Source organism: Rattus rattus, chromosome 7, assembly GCF_011064425.1.
Source record: "Rattus rattus isolate New Zealand chromosome 7, Rrattus_CSIRO_v1, whole genome shotgun sequence".
In the NCBI taxonomy this organism is placed as follows: domain Eukaryota; kingdom Metazoa; phylum Chordata; class Mammalia; order Rodentia; family Muridae; genus Rattus; species Rattus rattus.
In genome coordinates, this window is record NC_046160.1 from 12,398,416 (window position 1) to 12,417,864 (window position 19,449).

General features: G+C 43.7%; 2 protein-coding genes across 2 annotated transcripts in view; one reads left to right on the forward strand and one right to left on the reverse strand.

Moving 5' to 3' along the window:
* The window catches only part of Map4k3 (mitogen-activated protein kinase kinase kinase kinase 3), a 169,128-nt gene that overhangs the window by 61,278 nt on the left and 88,401 nt on the right, over nucleotides 1–19,449 (forward strand). The window contains 1 exon segment of the mRNA XM_032908817.1: nucleotides 4,464–4,521. Within this exon segment, the coding sequence (XP_032764708.1) occupies nucleotides 4,464–4,521 (58 nt within the window).
* Nucleotides 1,637–2,284, reverse strand: LOC116905845 (eukaryotic translation initiation factor 1-like). Its single transcript, XM_032908816.1, has one exon. The coding sequence runs from the start codon at nucleotides 2,152–2,154 to the stop codon at nucleotides 1,813–1,815; it is 342 nt and encodes a 113-aa protein (XP_032764707.1). The 5' UTR covers nucleotides 2,155–2,284; the 3' UTR covers nucleotides 1,637–1,812.

A 19,449-nucleotide genomic window follows, 5' to 3' on the forward strand; every position in this document is an offset into this window, starting at 1 on the left:
CTATGGAATCTTCTGCTGCTGAGATTCTCTCTTCTATCTCTTGTATTCTGTTGGTGATGCTTGCATCTATGACTCCTTGTCTCTTCCTTTGGTTTTCTATATCCAGGGTTGTCTCCCTTTGTGCTTTCTTTATTGTTTCTATTTCCATTTTCAGTTCGTTCACCTGTTTGGTTGTGTTTTCCTGTAAGTCTTTCAAGGATTTTTGTGTTTCCTCTCTAAGGGCTTCTACTTGTTTACTTGTGTTTTCCTGCATTTCTCTAAGGGAGTTCTTTATGTCTTTCTTAAAGTCCTCCATCATTAAAAAATGTGATTTTTAAATCTAAGTCTTACTTTTCTGGTGTGTTGGGATATCCAATATTTTCTTTGGTGGGAGAACTGGGCTCTGATGATACCAAGTAGTCTTGGTTTCTGTTGCTTAGGTTCCTGCGTTTGCCTCTAGTCATTGGGTTGTCTCGGGTGTTAGCTTGTCTTGCTGTTTCTGGGAGTGACTTGGCCCTGCTGTAGGCCGCTGTGTCAGCTCCTGTAGAACTGTTTTCCTGTTTTCTTTCAGCCTTTCCTGAGAACAGGTGCTCTGATTTCAGGTGTGTCGGCCCTCCTGGAGTCTGTCTTCCAGCTCTAGGTGCAGGCAGGGATTGCTCGTGTAGGTCCTTGCGCCCAGCGGGCACAGCTGGCACTATGCGATTTCCTCTTGGGTCTGGACTGTGGGCAGAGGGTATTCTCCTCTGACTTCTCAGGAGTGTCCACACTTCTGAGGGTCCAGCTCTCTCCCTCACGGGATTTGGGTACAGGGAGCTGTTTGGCCGGTTCAGTTCGGTCCTGGGCGCAGACCAGAACTTCGGGTACTGGCGACTGTCTGTTCCTATATCCCTGTGTCCAGAGGCACTGTGCAGTTTCCCCTTGGACCAGGGATGTGGACCCGAGGGGTGCAGAGGTGGCAGTCTGTCCTGCAGCCTCAGGATGTCTGCACTCCTGGGTGGTCCGCTCTCTTCCCCACGGGATTTTTCGGATTTTTTTTTTTATTTCTGAAAATAAGCTTTATTTAAATAAGGATTTAAATACATTACATAACATTAAAACTGGAAGGGAAAAGAAAACCAAAAGACCGGTTTGTTCCTTTACATGGCACTGGGCAGTGGCTTGTATTGAGTTGAAGCCTCTACAGCTAGCCACAAGACCAATGGCACCAGCTTGGTATTTATTCCCTTGTCGTAAGTTTAACTGTTACCAGGCTTACCTTATCCTTCATGTTTCAACATCCCTTGGCTAGGAGAGATCTGCCTAAAAAGACTGCCCTGATGGTGAGCTAATGTCCATGACTTCTCTGGAAAGGTGGCCCTTTCTGGATTCTGCCTACCTGGTCAGACACCAGGGGTTCTTTTTACAGCCAGAGAGACTCCCTCTAATGACATAGCTAGGGCAGTTACCCATACTCAGTCACCTGGGCTGTTCACATGGTGACACTGTTCTAGGGCAGGGGACCGTGTCGAGGGAGTCCCAAGGAACTTCTGGTCAGACATAGCCTCCTGTGATTTGGGGGTTCTTGACTCGGCTTAAATCCTGTTATTGCTTTGTTCCAGGGTGGACTGTCAAGGCTTACTGCTTAACCTGTTTAAATGAGGGACTTCAAGACTACACAGCATGGCTCTTTTCAGTTTATTGCATGAAGGAGTTACACTAGTCCAAGTTAAAAGCAGACCCCAAATGATTACATTATACAAGCTGTGAGGCTTTTAAACTTGTGACAAGGGACAGAAGGGAAATTCTACTCATTGCAAGGAAATCCTCACTTAAGCTTCAGAGAGCCACAAGCACTTAAAACCCATGAACCTTCAGCTGATCGTCCTTAGCCAGTCCAGTCTCTGTCAGGAACTGGCATGTGTTCTTGCGCTGGTCACCCTGTAGCTGAATTACTTCTCCATATTCTGAATGCTCAACTACAGTACCATTGCAGGCACATTTCTTCTTAAACGCCTTCACTAGTTTCTTTTTATCGTAATCATCAGCGATCCCTTGGACAATTGTAAGGGTCTTCCTGCTGTTTCTCTGTTGAGTTCTTATATGGATATAATCCTCAGTGCCAGCAGGAAGCAGGTCATCACCCTTACTTGCATCAGCAAAGGGGTCAAAAGAGTGGAGGTTCTGGATAGCGGACATACGATAGGATTCCAATTCCTTTTCCTCGGTGGAAACATCCTGGGGAAGGCAGCGGCGGCTGGAGAAGGTGGTCGGGGGCGAAGGGGGGGCGGGGAGCGTTGGGAAGCGAGGGGGCTCGAGGAGGAGGCAGCTCAGTGACTGGGGCCAAATTTTCTTTTTTTTTTTTTAAGGCAGAGTCTCACTTGGTAACCTTGGCTGACCTGAAACTAACTTGGTAGACCAAGCTAGTCTTAAACTTGTGTTGACACACCTGCCTCTTCCTCTCATCAAGAGAGTGCCAGGGTTAAAGATCTGTGCCACCACAGTGACTCTAAAGAAAATAGTGTGTGGCATATGTATGTGTGGCATCTGTATGTGTGTTTGTGCATGTGTGGGTGTGTGCATGTTTGTGTACTGAGGTCAGAAGTTGGCAGCAGTGTCAGCCATCATTTTCCACCTTCTGAAGCAGAGACCGCCCCAATGCTGGGATTACAGGCATGGATTGCTATACTCGGTGGCTATGCTCTGCTTGTCTGTGGGGCCAAGGACTTAAACTCCAGCCTTATTGCTTGTTCAGCAAGCACATTACCAAGGGAACCCTCTCCCAGACCTTGGAGAATCTGAATTTTGTAGTTTTAGTGATGGCTTAACCTTTTTTCCACTTTCTTGTATACTTGGCATATATATGTTTGCATACATGTGTGTGGGTGGAGGGGATGAGTATATATGTTGGTGTGCGTATGCTGCATGTGCATGCTTTTGTGTATGGGGACACAGGTGTGTGCATGTATGCAGATGTGTTCAGAGACCCAAATTTGATGGCTGGAAGGATCTCATGTCATTCAGTTGCTCTCATCTTGTACATTGAGACAGGGCTCTAACTGAATCCAGTTTGCCATTCCTGCTGGTCTGTCTAGCCAGCCTGCTCCAGAATTCCTTGCTGGGGCCTCCAGAGAGCTGGGTTTTATATGAATGCTGGGAAACTGAACTCCATTCTGATCCTCACGTTTGCATAGCCAATGCTTTACCCCTGTGCTCTCTCCCCAGCCCCGCTGCTGGCATTTTTAGTACCTGGGTACTTTTAGAACGGTGTCATTGGCTCATGTCAGAATTGACAGATTTTCCCAATCTATTAATAAGGGAGTATTGTAGCTAAATCCAATCCTGGCCATATGATATGATCTTCCTATACTCATGGCATTGCATGTGCTTTTTCCCTTTAGACTGATGTAAAATTAATTAAATGTAAACACCTAAAGTACCTTGAAAATTCTGATCTAGTTTTACAGCATCTTAAATTGTTAAAGATTTACTGCCATTTTTTAAAACCCAAATTCATAGATATTTTGTAAACACTCAGAATCTAATATCTGATTGATTTTTGAGGCAGGAGGCAGGGCTGTGCTAGCTCAAGATGGTCTTCAGTTTTTAACAGCCCTCCTGACTTCCAGAGTGCTAGGACTGGTAGGCATGTCCAGGATACCCTGCTTATGAATTGGCCGGCTCCTGTCCATCTGTCTGTCCATCCCTCCCTTCCTTTCTTAGACTCAAGATGCTATACAGCCCAGGTGATCCTTCAACTTCTGTAGTAACTGAGGATTACCTTGAATCTCTGATTCTCCTGTCTCCACCACTGGACTATAGTGGAGACTGTTGTTAAAGATGTGCACCTCCATGCCTGTTTTAACCAAGTTGGGGATAGAACTTGGCTTCAGACTGCCATGCAAGTATTACCAATGAGTCACATCCCCAGCCCCATGAATTGATTTTTTAAAATTAATTTTATTTTTCATTAGTGGCTTGTTTTGAATACATTGATTTTATTGGCATCATGTGGATTTGAAGGGACATTGGGGGCTGCTTTCATAATTAGATTCTAATTAAAGATTCCAGTGCAGTCCACTCAGCTTTGTAGCCGTGGCATGAAGAACTCTGTAGTATAATGCGTCTGGAGGAGACGTCCTGGCCATGGATCCCAGTGCTCCCACTTAGCCAGCTGTATAACCAAGCGTCTTTCCACTTTCATTCTTCTTATTTGCAGCATGGAAACAGTACTGGTTTGTACCTTACAAGTGCTGTAAGAACCCAGTGAGTGTCAAGCCACTTAGAGCAGTGCCCAGGTGCTATGGCAGTCAGTGTACACTTGGATCAGTGCTGGAATTCATGACGAAGGACACAGTGCTGGCTGTTTGTGATTAGATTGTAATTTAATTATAATGTAAATTAGATACTTTAAAATTATTTCTGTATGATGGAAAATAAACAATAAACGGAAATGCCTTTTCATAACAGTTATTTTTCATGATCTTTCTTTCCTCTTCTTCTTTCAGGCACGGAATGTCAACACTGGAGAATTAGCAGCAATTAAAGTGATAAAATTGGAACCAGGTAAATTATTTGAAATTTGATGTTTCTTATTGCTAGAAAGTCATTGGATATCATAGAGTAACTTTTTTATATATATTTTTTTGTTTTTTGTTTTATAGACGTATTTATTTATTTTATGTATGTGAGTACACTGTAGCTGTCTTCACCAGAAGAGGGCATCGGATCTCATTACAGATGGTTGTGAGCCACCACGTGGTTGCTGGGATTTGAACTCAGGACCTCTGGAAGAGCAATCAGTGCTCTTAACCGCTGAGCCATCTCTCCAGCCCGTAATTTTTTTTTATAGTTCAGGTTTTTTAAATGGTGTTTGCAGCTCAAGTTGGCCCTAAACCATTGATCCTCGTACCGCAGCACCCTGAGTCCTGAGATTAAGCATGCCTGGCTAATGCTTACTTTAGTAATGTTTGACTACCATGACCTATTTTCTCAGTGTTTCATAGGGAGAGAGATGGCCATCTCTCCCTCTTCTTCCTCTCTGAGCCTGCATATGCTTTGCTCAGGTTTTCCTAGAAAAATGGTTGGTAACTCTGGGAAGGAGAGGAGGTCCTGAGGGGATGACATCATCAGAACCCCCTCAGACTAATTGTGACAAGTTTATACAAGCTTATTTATTTCCAGATGACATTGCTCTGTTATGAGAGGCAAGTGTGGTCCAGTGGGGAAAGCTGGCCTAACATTTGGGAAGCTGTAGTTTGGGTCTTTGTGTCCTGACCTCTTGCTCTGTGTCCTGAGTTTCTCAACAGACCTCACCAGCTCTTAGCACCTGTGTGTCGTTAATATCTAACTAGTCCCTTTTGACTTGATCGGCCCATTAGAAAGCCTCTTAGAACCTCCTTGTGCGTCTTGTCTACTCTCCCTTTGTGTTCCCCTAAAACCTACATCTTCTTGAGCCCATTGCTCCTATATCCTCCCTAGAACCACCTCGCTCCATCCTTGCTAAGTAAGCAGGCAGCTGGGCTGACGTGTGGACGCAGCCCAACACTTTAGCTTCTAGCTTCAGAGGGAACAGAAATCTATTCAGAGACGTTTTTAGGGATGGGCCAGCTTTTCTCTGAATGACCAGTAATGTTCTAGATGCTTCAGGCTGAAATATGAAGTAGCATTGTGAGCTTCCAAACCTTCGGCTTGGCCTACCATTGACTTAGCTCATTGGTCAATTCCTGAGGAGAACCATTAAGACGGAGCTTGGAGGATGTGTCGCTTGCTTGTGTAAACCACAGGAAAATAGCATGAGCACAAAGCACGTTTTCGGTTAGGTGCAGTCACCGGTTCCCTATGCTGTAACGACCTCCTGTATCACCTGCAGGGACTCTTCATTTCCTCTTCTGTTCAGTTTGTACGGCAGATGCTTGAGGCCGGTGACCTCCGCACAACAGTTGAGGACCTGGCACTGTCACCGGGTCTTTCATTTTTAATCAGCGAGTAGAAATTACTTGATGATTTGGCCAGGAGTCCAAAGTCACCAGGACTTAATGTCATTCTCCCACATAGGCTACGTGTCTTCACAAAACTTCTACAACTCTGAGGGGATGAGCCTGCTAAAGTTCTACCTTCACTCTTCCTTATTTCCACATTTTAATAAAAACACATTTTCTCAGCTCTGAGCTAAGGTCCTGGCATAGAGTCTATTCAGTATCCTTAAAAAATCAAACTAGAGACTAAGAATCCTTCATTAGCTCAGTCGTTTTCTGATGTGTGTAATGGGTGATTTGTGGTACTATTGATCTTCAACTTTGCTGTTTAAAGGAAGACAAGAAAAACACTCGTTTGCACTATTCTCGTATCTTTGTTCCTGGCTTGGGAAAATGTTTACTTCTTTCTGAGTTTGGCTGGACAGTTGAAATCCGACTCTGAAAGCAGCTGTTTTCCTGCTGGTCAGGACTTGGTCCTGTTACCTAAGATATAAGGAGGGATAGTAACAGCTTCATCTAAAGTAAAGTTCCGACAGTAGAGCCTGGTGTTCCACACTGAGTTCTTACCATAGGAAAGGTGCTATTGCACACACACACACACACACACACACACTCACACACACACATGTACACACCACACCGGTTTGTTTTGAATCGGATCTGAAACATCAAATCATCTCTAAACTTAATATTTCCGTGTACAAAGGGCATAAAAAATGAAAAGTGACAAAACCTTTGTATGTACTACTGATGGGATAGTGCGGCAGTTCTGCCACTCTGGAAAGCGTTGAGGTCTTTGGGTTTTTGTTATTGTGTTTGTGTGTTTGTTTTGGAGACAGGGTGTCACTATGTGCCCTAGCTGTCCTGAAACTCTCTATGTAGAGCTGGCCTTGAACTCAGAGATCCTCCTGCCTCTGCCTCCAGAGTGCTGGGGTTAAAGTCTTGTGCCATTGTGTCTGGCTCTAGTTCTTCCTTTAAAAGTGACTGTAGATTTGCCGTGCTGACTCAGCAGTCATGCTGCTGTGTCTAGCCACCCAGCTTGCACACGAGCACCGTTACTCCTAATACCCCTATGTTGGCGTCATCGTGGCAAACACATAAAGTGACCCTGTCTGTGACCCATCGCCATGGAGGGCAGAGACGGGAGGGTCCCTGGGGCTGCCAGGTCTTCAGGTTCACTGAGGGACCCTGTCTCGAGGGGATAAGGTAAAGAGTAATAACCAGAAAAGGCAATGTCGTCCTCTGGGCTCTGCATATATGCACAGACTTGCTCTTCTTACACACAAGCATGTGTGTGTCACACACAGAACTTCTTTAAAGTACTCAGTGTATAACCAAGAGACAACTAACAATACTGATAATAGTTCCTTACTGATAAAGTCCCCATGTCGGAAACAGTTGATGCGTCTTAACGGTCATTTAAGTCAGTCTGTCTCTCTCTCTCTCTCTTTTTTTTTTTTTTGTCTTTTTTCTACAGTATCTTTTGAAGAAGCTGGATCATCTGTCCTATAATTTGTCCTCAGGATGAAGTGTGCTAGTTGCCCCTCTGTGTCAGATACTATGTTGTGAATTCTTAGCTGGGAAAACTGAAGAATCAGGCTTTGCTTGGTGTGGGAAAGGTCTGTCTTCATGGGCAGTATAGTGTCTACACCTTTTCAGAGCTCTGGTGGTCGATCTCCTTTGTAAAAATAAAGCATAATGCTGCAACAGTCAAATGCAGTGTGAGAGACTTTAAGGATTTGGACTTGGACTTCGTTATTTCCTTTCTTCTTTTTTTAATAGCTGATAAGGTGAAAACTTGAGATGCTTTGGCAAAATTGTTTACGTGTGAAGTTAGTTGGAAGTGTCTCACTGTGACTTCAGTTTGTATTTCCTTTTCTCAAGAGCGGGTCTGTGTGTGTGTGTGTGTGTGTGTGTGTGTGTGTGTGTGTGTGTGTGTGTGTGTGTGTGTGTGTGTGTCTGTGTGTGTGTGTTGTGTGTGTGTGTGTGTGTGTGTGTGTGTGTGTGTGTGTGTGTGTGTGTGTGTCTGTGTGTTGTGTGTGTGTGTGTGTGTGTGTGTGTGTGTGTGTGTGTGTGTCTGTGTGTGTGTGTGTGTGTGTGTGTGTGTGTGTGTGTGTGTGTGTGTGTGTGTGTGTGTGTGTGTGTGTGTGTGTGTGTGTGTGTGTGTGTGTCTGTGTGTGTGTGTGTGTGTGTGTGTGTGTGTCTGTGTGTGTCTGTGTGTGTATGTGTGTTTGTGTGTGTGTGTGCTGTGTGTGTGCGTGTCTGTGTGTGTGTGTGTCTGTGTGTGTGCGCGCGCACACGCGCGCGTGTACGCACGTGTGGGGGTGTTGGGGTTTTTTGGGTTTTGGGGTTTTTTTGGTTTTTTTTGTTTTTGCTTAACTATAAGTCTACCTTTTTTTTGGACTTAAATTGCAAAACCAATTTTGATCATTGTAATGAAAGTAGGAAAATAGAATTAAAGCAGAGGTAGAAATTAAAGCCATTCATCATTCTGACTTTTAAAACCATTTTCAACTTTTTATTTTCTCCAGATTTTTTGATATTTATATGGAAATACTCATATATACACATAATTATGTTTACAGTGAACTAAGCAGATTTTGAGGGGCTAGTCAAAGACCAAGACCATACTGTAGGTCAGAATGATGTGCTGTTTTTCTCCTAGCCCCCAAGTTCCCTGCATAACAATTCAGACTTAAAATATATTTACAGATACCTGGGCCATATAGCTAGGCTTGTTCCCTGACTAGGAACCCATTTATACTAACCCACAGTCTCCCACACAGCTGTTACCTGGACTCAGCTCAGGTACCAAGCTTCTGTGTCTTCACACCTTCCTCAGTGACTCTTCCTGCCCGGCTCTATCCCAGAATTCTCTCTGCCTCCCGGATGTCCCACCTTCTATTCTACCCTTTCCTATAGGCCACAGGTTTTGTAATTGACAGGTGATGCATCCATATAGTACATGAGTATTCTCTCTACAGGTCAGCTGACTTTGTTAGCATACCACTGCACCAGAAAACAAGCCTTGTGAAGGATAGATGTGATACATGTATTGGGCACAGTTCTGAGAGGAGGCTCACAAGTGCCTGTTGGTACTGTGAGTAATCTCCCTGCTGCTGGCATCAGGCTGGGTAGGGAAAGGCCATACCATTCATCAGCAGGTGTAAGTTCTGTGAGAAAAGATGGTGATTTCTGGTGTTTTCCTATACTCCCATCTCCCATTGCACTGCAGCTCTGGGAATCAGGCCAAGGTCCTTTATTCACTGCTAAGCAAGAGCACTGGTCAGTCCTCAGCCAGGCTCCATTTCTGACTGTGTCCTCAGGCTTGAAGTGGGCCTGGCCTTACCCATCACAGATACCAAACCTGTATATTTTATGGATACAATAGTGCATCATGAGTATTTTCTATGTTACTATTTCTAAACTTACCCTCTTTTTTTTTTTTTAATATTTTATGTGTATGGATGCTTTACCCACATGTATATCTTTGGACTGCTTGAAATTGGAGTTACAAATGGTTAGTAGCAGCATATGGGTCTCCGGGTCCCCTAAAAGAGCAGCAAGTGCTCTGTATTAATACAGAGCCACGTCTCTAGTCCCTTGACAAGGCATTAGGGGTTTTGTTTGATTGTTTTGTGGGGTTTATGTTTTTGTTGTTTTGTTTGAGAGAGGATATGTAGAGGATATGTAGAGCAGACTGGTGTGGGACTCATAGAGCTCTGCCTGTTTGTGGCACCCGAATGCTGGCATTAAAGGCCTGCATACTTCAGGCTACAAAGACACTCTGGTTCTGTCATCAGTGTTGGAGCTGACTGATGGCCATCTTACTAGAGATGCTATTATCAGAAAGGTCAACCTTAATGTTTTTAAGATTCTTTCTTTTTTTTTTTTAAGATTTTTGTTTGTTTGTTTGTTTTTTAATTTGTTTATGAGTACACTGTCATTGTCTTCAGACACACCAGAAGAGGGCATCAGATCACATTACTGATGGCTGTGAGCCACCATGTGGTTGCTGGGAATTGAACTCAGGACCTCTGGAAGAGCAGTCAGTGCTCTTAACCACTGAGCCATCTCTCCAGTCCCAAGATTTCTTTTTCTTAAGCCTTTGTGAAAGTCGTAGTGTATTTATTATTGAACAAAAATTGTTCTCCTGTTGGTAATTGCCATTCCTTTGGGGCTAGTGATCGGCTGTCTTACTCCACCTTATATAACCTCATGGCTTTGTATTCTGAGAAAGACCATTCGTGTCAGTCATCTGATTAGTATCTTTCATTGTCAGTGCCAATTGTCCAGTGCCAGACAGAGTAGCTGAGGCAGATGAGCCTGACCCTTGAGAAGCTTAGATTTTAGTTAACACTGGCACAGTAAATATGGAATGTATAAATGAGGAAGCTAATTTCATGAGCCAAAATGAAATGTCATGTTTGAAAGTGGTTGAGGACTACCTCAGCCAGTATCATAGTGTCAGGAGACTGCTCAAAACTGATGACATTGGCTTGAGATCTGAGTGATAGCAGTCATTGGATACTCTTGGAGAAGACCATTCCAGGTAGTCACAAGCAAGGCCAGTGTTCTGAAGTAAGAACGGGCACCAACATTAAGACAGGCCACCATGGCTCCATCAGTGTGAACCAATTCCCGTTGGAATGAAATGAGCTTCCAAATTAAGACTGGATCATAGATGTCCCAAGGACTGTGATAAAGAGGACCCTATAAAAGGCTTTTAGAGGGCTGTCTGCCTGGGAAACAGGATCATAGAACTAATAACTGGGTTTGATGGTCTATGTTTTACATGTCTTAGCATGCCTGTGCTAACAGTGGCCATGCATCTGCAGTTCCAGAAATCAGGCTAGTGGTGCAATTTCAAGATCCTTAGGATATAACTAGCTCTTAAAGCAAGATATAGGGATGGTAATGTCACCCAGGAAGAAGATATTGATAGAGGAGAAAGGGCTGAAGTTGGAGCCTGAGGTTAAATTTTTTTTTCTTTTTTTTTTTTTTTTTTTTTTTTTTTCAGAGCTGGGGACCAAACCCAGGGTCTTGCGCTTGCTAGGCAAGCACTCTACCACTGAGCTAAATCCCCAAACCCCTGAGGTTAAATTTTAATGTCAGAGGTCTACTAGAGAAGAATTCAGCAAAGAAACCTTAAGCACGAGCTACCAAAGTCATTCAGCTAGGACACAACATGATGAATATTTTATCAAACCCCAGGAAGAAGTCTTGAAGGAAGGTGGGGATGGAAACTGGTATGATGCTAAGGTGTATGCATCGCAGTGCACTGCAGGCTAAGCATTCGTTCAGGGCAGTTCAGCGTGTGGAAGGAGCTGTGTGAGAGAATGAGGGGAAATGAGTGGAAAAGGCAATAAAGTCTCCTCTCAAGGCCTCCTGTGAAAAGGGGCAGGCAAGACGTGCACCGTTAGCTAGAGGGACTTGTAATTTAGGGTACACAATACATCACAAGGAGGTAGAAGAGTATGATGCTCATGCAGCTAGGTTGGAGTAACTGAAGAAGAAGAGAGTTCTGGTCAAAGTGGGGCCATTTCTTTTTTAACCCATAAGATGTAGTTACCACCCCAGAATGAGAACTGGACTGTGTTGACATTCAGTGACAGAGACAAACGTGAAACAATATGGAAAATGGAGTTGGTTTGTTTCTCTCTCCCCCCAGATACTTGTGTATATATGGATATCTGAATGAATTTCTATGAATATGTGTATACACTGTCTGACACTGATACACATCCAATGGAAAATCAAATGTGGAAATTAATACATAAGTCTAGTATGTAGCTGTTGCCCACATACTAGTGTGGAGAACTTAGCTCTAAATGTCATTGTGCTGTACTATATGTACATATATGTGTGTCTATGTTAATACTCTTCCCACCCCAACGCCTTTGTGCATGTTCACATGCGTGCAAATGGTCCAAGAGAGAAAGGTGATTTCTCTATGAGTGGTAAGTGATAAAATGCCAGATTAGAGCCAAGCACTGAGCTTGGGGCTATAGTCTGGGCTTGAGCACATGGCTAGGGTGTACAGTAGGATTTGGGGGTTTGTATGGTCCGTTCCTAAGAAGTTGGAGAGTTTGTTTGACCTTTAAGTTTCCCTGTATGTAGTAATTTGTTTCTTTAACACCATCTGCTGTAAATTGGTGACAGTTTCATCGGCTTTTGCATAAGATTTTCCTGGTTTTAGGGCTGAAATCGCTGAATTGCAGAGATCATCCCTTCGCTGTTATTTGTTTGATAACAGCTGTTTTAGTTGTGCACATGTGTGGATCAGAAGAATATGAAAGTAAGACACATGAATATATAATGAGAACTATAAAATGCCAAGAATTTAAAAACTGCTACAAGAACTGAGTATTGCATTAAGACTCTTCCTGGCTAGTGTTGGAGTTTTCGATACAAAACATGGTACTGTCCCAAAAGCACTCACTGTCTCGTCACAGGTCAATGAGGAGCACTGTGTCTTTCCCCATGATAAGTCCATACTCTTAGCATTAAAACCCTTTCACATTAAAAAGAGGAACATGGAGCCACAGGCTTCCCTAGACTAGCATTTCTATGAGGACAAACTTAGTTTTCCACAAGATTCCCAGTGTCTCCTAGGCACTCAGGGAATACTTGCTAGATAAATCAAATGAATGACGACGGCACAGAGATGAGTTAGGGCGAGCCATGGCTGCTGTTACTACAATAGCTAACGTTTATTTAAACTCCATTTGTGCCAGCCACTGGCCTAGGGGAGGTGCATGCGTTTAATCCTTATGTTATTACCCCTATTTCTTATAGTTAAACTAAAGTACTTTGAAGTACTTCTAATTAATATAGAGCTAGGGCTCTTTTAACATTCTCTGGGGTCAGCAGTTCTTACAGAGGATTGGGGTTCAGTTACAGGGTCCCACTTAGTTGCTAATAACCACCTACAATTGTAGTTCCAAAGGGACAATATTGTCTTAGCCTCCACAGCCATCAGGAACAAACCATAGAATACATGCAGGTAAAACATTGATACAGATTAAAATAAAATAAGCCTCAAGAGTATCATGTTGCTTTATAACTTGGATGACGCAGCAGCCAGTCTGTTGTGACTTCATAGTCAAAAGAGTGGACCTTGCCTTTGTCTTGCAGCCCCGTGCGTGGCTTTGTTCTTAGCCTATCAAAACCCTGCTTTGTTTGGACTTCACCTCAGCTCCACTCTTGTCTAGACAGGGTTATCCTGGAGTAACTGCTTTCTGTGCACTTGCTGAAATGGTTCACTGCCCCTCCGTTTCCCTCCTTTGCCGTGAGTGCGTTAGTGAGCCCGATTCTGTGAGATTAAAGGTCTGCTTCTTTGCTCTTAAATTTGCTTAGGCTAGAACACTGCCAACTCTTGAGACCCAGTCTGAACAGAATGTAAAGACGGGTCAAGATAACTGCTTCCTGAAGCTGGCAGGCAGCATGGAGCTCAGTGCACGCACACGGGGGCCTTCGGCTCAGACTGGACAAGGGGCGTCCCGTCTGCTACAGGCCTCCTGATTCTTCCTTCCTTAATGACTTAAAGTCTGTCTTTAAAGTTGCGTGTAACTACTTGTCACCTACAGTACCAGTTACTGAAGTAGGACGTAAGTTCAGACAGACACATGATTAATTAGCTATCAGCTATAGGAGAAAGTCTCCGGAACGAGAGCATGTATCCCGTTCCAACACAGTGAAGGATGGGACAGTGATGAGCAGGAACAGTCATGGGAGGAGGGGTAGATTTTTTTTTTTTTAATTTTTGTTCTGTGAGAGCAGCTTGCATTAAACTGCAGTACAGTACTTAAAAGTGACAGGATGCTGGTAAAGCTCATGCACTAATTTTTCCACAGTGGTATTTTATTCCTTGCTTCCCTGTCAGCTTTTGGTGTAAGTTCTCTGTCTCCACAGGTTGGTATGCACTCCATCCTCGTGTTTCATCATAGACGGACAAGTCTTTTGGGAAGGAACTTCCCTGGCACCTGTGTCCTTGAGCAGATCCCGGGGCACCACTTGTTTGCGCCGCCGCACTGTCTTGTGTTGATAGTCATAACGGGTAGAGTTGTCATGACATCATTTATGATACTGTTCAAAGGATGCACTGTTGCTTAGCCACTCTACTGTATCAGACCATGTTATAAACTCCAGACAGACAGCACTGGACAGACGAGGGGTTTCCCCCTGAAATTACTGACGCTTAGAAGTAAAGTAACTCAGGGTGTTCTATTTTATCTGCCCTTTGTTCCTCGTTTCCACCTTTGATCAGTGGATCATTACTTATTAGCACTTTGTTTTTAATGTGACAACATTGGGACAAGAAACCTTGTTTGTTTTCTACATCCATGTTTAAACTTCTCTGTGTCCCTAGGACCCTCTCTTAGTAGAGTATAGAGCCTGATCCACCCCCCCTTAATAACTTTAGGTATAAAATAGTCTTGTTGCTATAAGAAGAATATTATACAACAGAGTGTGTGATCTTGTATGATTGAAGTTTGGACTCTCTGAACATCTATTCTCTGTCCTACTCCTCCTAGAGTCTTTGGTAGTGACTATTTTCTGTTAGGTTGGCTATGTTAAATTCTTCATATAGGTTAGAATTATGTAGAACTTTTCTTTGTGTCACTGGCTTTTTATTTAGCATATTAGCCTTCAGTTCCATTCATGTTGAAGCCATCGACATACAATACCGTTTACATCTTAAAAGGAATGAAAGCTAGTGTACTCTGGAGCTATTTATAGTGACATGGCCCAGGAACACAGATGGAGAATACCCCAACTCCCAACATGGACACAGTTTTACAGAACAAAAAAATTCATAAATCAAGGCAAGTTTAAAATATTTTAGCATTGCTGAGTACACCGAAGAGGAGGGTACAACAGGATGGGGGAGCAATTCTGTAGGTCTAAGACACTGTCTATTTTATGGGTCTAAGATCCAAGCTATTCTATAGGTCTAAGACACTATCTACTCCTTTATAGGTCTAGGATGCTATCTATTCTATAGGTCTAAGATCCTAGCTATTCTATAGGTCTCTAATGACATTCCTAGCTTTTGGGTGGAAGCTAGTGGTCTGCTAAGTCAGTAGATTCTAAAAGGTCTCCATTTATTATTACAGGATGTTAGTTCCTATACAGAATCTGGCAGAGATATTCCAGAAGGCTAAAACTAGGCCAAGTTTAAGGCAGTTATACTCTAGTCCTGTAAAATTCCTATCTCTCCACAGTATTAAATGTCCAGTTGGTCCATCAGTCTCTGCACACAGACTCCTTCCTGGGGTCTTTCATTCACAGCCAGACATAGCTTCTTTTCAGGAATTTTCACTAACAAGGCACATGCCAGGGTCTCCTTTTTATTTTATGACTGAATGATACTTTGTTGTGTGTGTGTGTGTGTATAACGTTGTGGAAGTGTTAACATCTCCCTAGCCATTTATGTGGCAGTGAGTATTAGGTGATTGCTACCGCATAGTTATTGTGAACAAAACTGCAATGAAGAAGAGGTTGCGGATATGCTCAGATCATGTGTCCCATTCTTTTGAGTATTTACTAAAAAGCAGTATTGCTGGGTTGTACGGGTCTAATTTGGAGAAACCTTAGAATTGTTTTCCATAGTGTTACAGGGAGCCTACCAGAGATGGCCTCAGTCAATTTATAGCAATTGAAAAATCTTTATTATCCCAGGCGGGTGGGACTTCACTCAGGTGTTCAGGTCCTAAGTGTAGTCCAAGTGTCCACAACAAAAAGCCAAAAGGCACATCATGGCATCTCGCTCGGCAGCTTCAGGGGGCTTTGCAGAAGCTAAGATAAGGGGTGAGCTGGAGGGGTCTCTGCACAGGCAGTTTAGCAGAAGCTGGCTAGCAGAAGCTAGCTAAGACATCTTGACCTTGGGCTCCTAGGGTAGAGTTTGGTAATTCTCTGTGCAGGAGCCTCTGCACTGTCTTGCCCGGTCACATTCCACATTGGTTCTATAGGAATGAGTCAAATGATGGACTTGTTATGTTCTGGGGGGCACAGGGAACCAGTAGCTTAACTGAGTTTATTCTCTGATGTAGTTGGCCATGCAGTTGGGAATGCAGGGTCCCATGGTTAGCCCAGTCAGAATAAGAATCAACCCTCAGGCTACTGTAGACAGTTAGGTGAGGTCAGCCGAGACAAGGGCTACTCACAGCAACTTAGGTGGCCAGATACTCCCTGGTGAGGAAGGCATTCTCTGTGCTGGGCAGACACTCCCTTTGTTAACTTTTTCAGCTATCAAGGCTTGTGCATGGCTGTCCCCCACCTCTACCCCCTGCCCCAGATTTCCCTAACAGCTCTAACTGCTGTTCTCAGCCCCACCCTACAGGAAAAAAATCCCACCAATCCTCAAGTTTGCCCCAAGATCAGGACACATAATACCTCTAATCCCAGGCCACCCAGGAAAGCGCCACACCTCCCCCCCCACCCCCCGCCCAAAGAAGAAGCCTAACATAAACCCTGCGTTCTGTTCAGTTCTCTGCTGCTTAAATGGAGCACAGGTAGCCACCCTCCCAATAAATCTCATTTGAGTTTGGTGTTCGGTGTGACTTTGTGGTATTTCTTGGCTCCCAACTGCCAGGATACCTTTCCATCCAAACTGTAACACTTAAAATGAGGACGAAGTAAACTGAGATTAATACCAAACACCTAACCCAAATACCTGAGTGTAGTCCTAGCCAGCTGGAATGAAGACTTTCAGTTGGCTATAAACTGTGTCTGAGTGATCTTCTCTTGTGGGCTCCCCTTAACAATAGCAGCTGTACAGTTTCACATGCTTACCACCCATGCCCAAGGGGTCCAATTTCTTGATAGTCCCAGCTTATTCTTTGTAATTTCAAATATTAAAAAATGACAAGTGAAAATTGTATGTATTTTTAGATTATATAAGATGTTTGACTTTTGTACATCTTATGAAAATTACATGACCCCTTCACTCTTGATTCAGTTTTTAGTGGAGTTGTTTGTTTGCTTCCTGTATTTTACACAGTAACCCCTTATCAGGCAGGTGGACTACAGGTGTTTTTTTCTTACCAGGTGGATGGTCTGCCAGGGTTTTCTTCTTACCAGGTGGATGGTCTGCCAGGGTTTTCTTCTTACCAGGTGGATGGTGTTTTCTTCTTACCAGGTGGATGGTCTGCCAGGTGTTTTCTTCTTACCAGGTGGATGGTCTGCCAGGTGTTTTCTTCTTACCAGGTGGATGGTCTGCCAGGTGTTTTCTTCTTACCAGGTGGATGGTCTGCAGATGTTTTTCTCCATAGATGAGGATGCCTTTTCTGTCTCTTTTTTATACAAAGGTTGAATGTGACACAGTCTTACTGTTTGTCGTTGTCTGTGTTTTGGGTCTTGTTCCTGATATCATTTGCTAAGATCAATATTACAAATGTTTTTGCTTGTTTTTCATAGGAACTTGATAGTTTCTGGTCTTGATTAGGTTTTAAGCCTTTTCTGAGTCATTTTTGTCTCTATACATGCAGAGTACTGTTTTTGGCATGTGACTATCCAGTTCTCTCAGCATTTGTTGTAAAGATTGCCATTGCCCTGTTGGGTAAGGTTGGCATCCCTATGAAAGGGCCTTTGATCAGGTGTGTGTGTGATTTATTTCCCTAGCTTCTCCATTTGTTTGTATGTCAGTCCTGAGTTCCTAAAGGAGAATCTACTTTCTTGCCTTTCCCAGTTTCTGAAGCAACATTCTTGGCCCCTTGCTCTGCCTCCAGAGCCTGTGCTGTGGCGGGCTCCCTGCTCCGGTTGTCCTGTTGTCTCCAGTATGACTCACCTGATGTCAGGATGCTCTCCCATCTCAGGGTCATCACTTTTATCATACCTGCAAGGCCCTTTGCCATGTAACATTCACCCCTAGGGACCATCATTAGTTTTCAGGGCCTTTTTTTGGGGGGAGGGGTACACCCTCTGAAATCTGAATTCATATTAATAGCTAAAAATTTTATTCAGAACTAGTGTAGAATTGGAAAGCATTTTAGAAGGCTATGTGATTAAGTAAAGTACTCTTTGGTATCACAGTTAAGTGTATTAGGAATGTTTTCCTCGTTTATGTCTCTTTGGACTTTCATACAAGCTTTGAAGAAAGTCTTCTGAGTCAGCTATTCAACTCCTTTGGGTTACTAATGTATTAAGCTGTATTTTCTTTCTTCCTACCTAGACTTACGCATTTCACTTATCTCTAGAAATTGAATGTATGACCGCTTTCTTTGGATTTTGAAATGTAGGAGTTAATTGTTGCTCACAGTTGGCTTGGAGGTTGACTTGGAGGAGAGGGAATACGTAGTTGGATCAATAACATTTCATGGGAAACATTGCTGAAAGCTTAAAGCCACTGAGAGAAAAAGAAGGGTAAATGGCTCAAAGTAGAAGGCATCCCAGTTGTTGCTTAACACTTAACGCCAGTGCTGGCGTTCTCAACTGATGTCCCCCTGGAGGAAAGTCATGCAGTCATGCATCATCTGCTAAGGTACAGAAGTGAGTTAGGCCTGATCCTGTCCTAGAGGAAACACAGATGTGATGTATGTGGAGATCACCACACGAGAAGTTTGTTGTAGTTAATAGGTAAGAGAAGCCCATGAAGGTGGCCCCATGACTCAGGAGAACTGGTCTTGTGCAGATATGTGTGTATCTTACCAGAGGAGGTACTTGTTATTCCATAAGTACCAGCCCTGCACGGATCAACATTCTTTACAATGACCACTAATGACCCTTAGGCCTACCCCAGAAAGAGCGCCTCAGCCCCTGAAAGTCACATGCCGTGCTGACTAGCTCAACCTTACCAGACAACTCGTCCATCTGACTGCGGCCAGTAATATTCTAGGACGAGTGAGAAGGCCGTGTACAGACCCTCCAGAATACTCCACATGGCCATGGAACTTGGTTCCAGTCCTGTAGTCTTAGGATGACTATTATTTCCTCTTGAGATGCCATAGAGGGTGAATGGGAAACACTTAAGGAGACTCAGTCCTGTGGAGTTTGAAGACTTCCCTCTCCTCCTTCCAGGAAGCTGTGGTTTTGCACACGCAAGCTGAAGTAGTTAAGTTCTGAGAATCCTCTCTTCCCCACTACTTCTTCCACTGTAACTAGGACTTACAGTGGGGCGGGCTTGAGTCGGGGTTGGCATGGTTCCTGACTAGGCTATTTCAGGTCTCAGCAACATTTACAATAGGAAGAAGCCACGACCAGAAATGCCAGGGCTTTTTACTCTAACAACCTCATGCTTGGATGTGAGCAGTCACTAACATCCGCTTTATTGAGCTGTCTTTGATTATAATACTGAAACTTGAGTTGCTTTGGCTTAGTCGTGAGCACTCTGTCCCCTTTGTTTTCTCTCTACAGTAGCTCTGGTTCACATCCCTACACTTCTCTTTCTCCCTGACAAGTACTCTGAACATCCCACCGTATGATGGCTCTCTAAGGTTGCCAGGTCTTATTTTGAAGAATTTGGCCAAGCAGGGGGCAGGGCAGATGACTAATAGTTTGTCCAGGTATAGGTGGA

What these genes read in the sequence shown, in the direction of transcription:
- LOC116905845 (XM_032908816.1), bottom strand. Translation starts at nt 2,154, where the DNA reads ATGTCCGCTATCCAGAACCTCCACTCTTTTGACCCCTTTGCTGATGCA.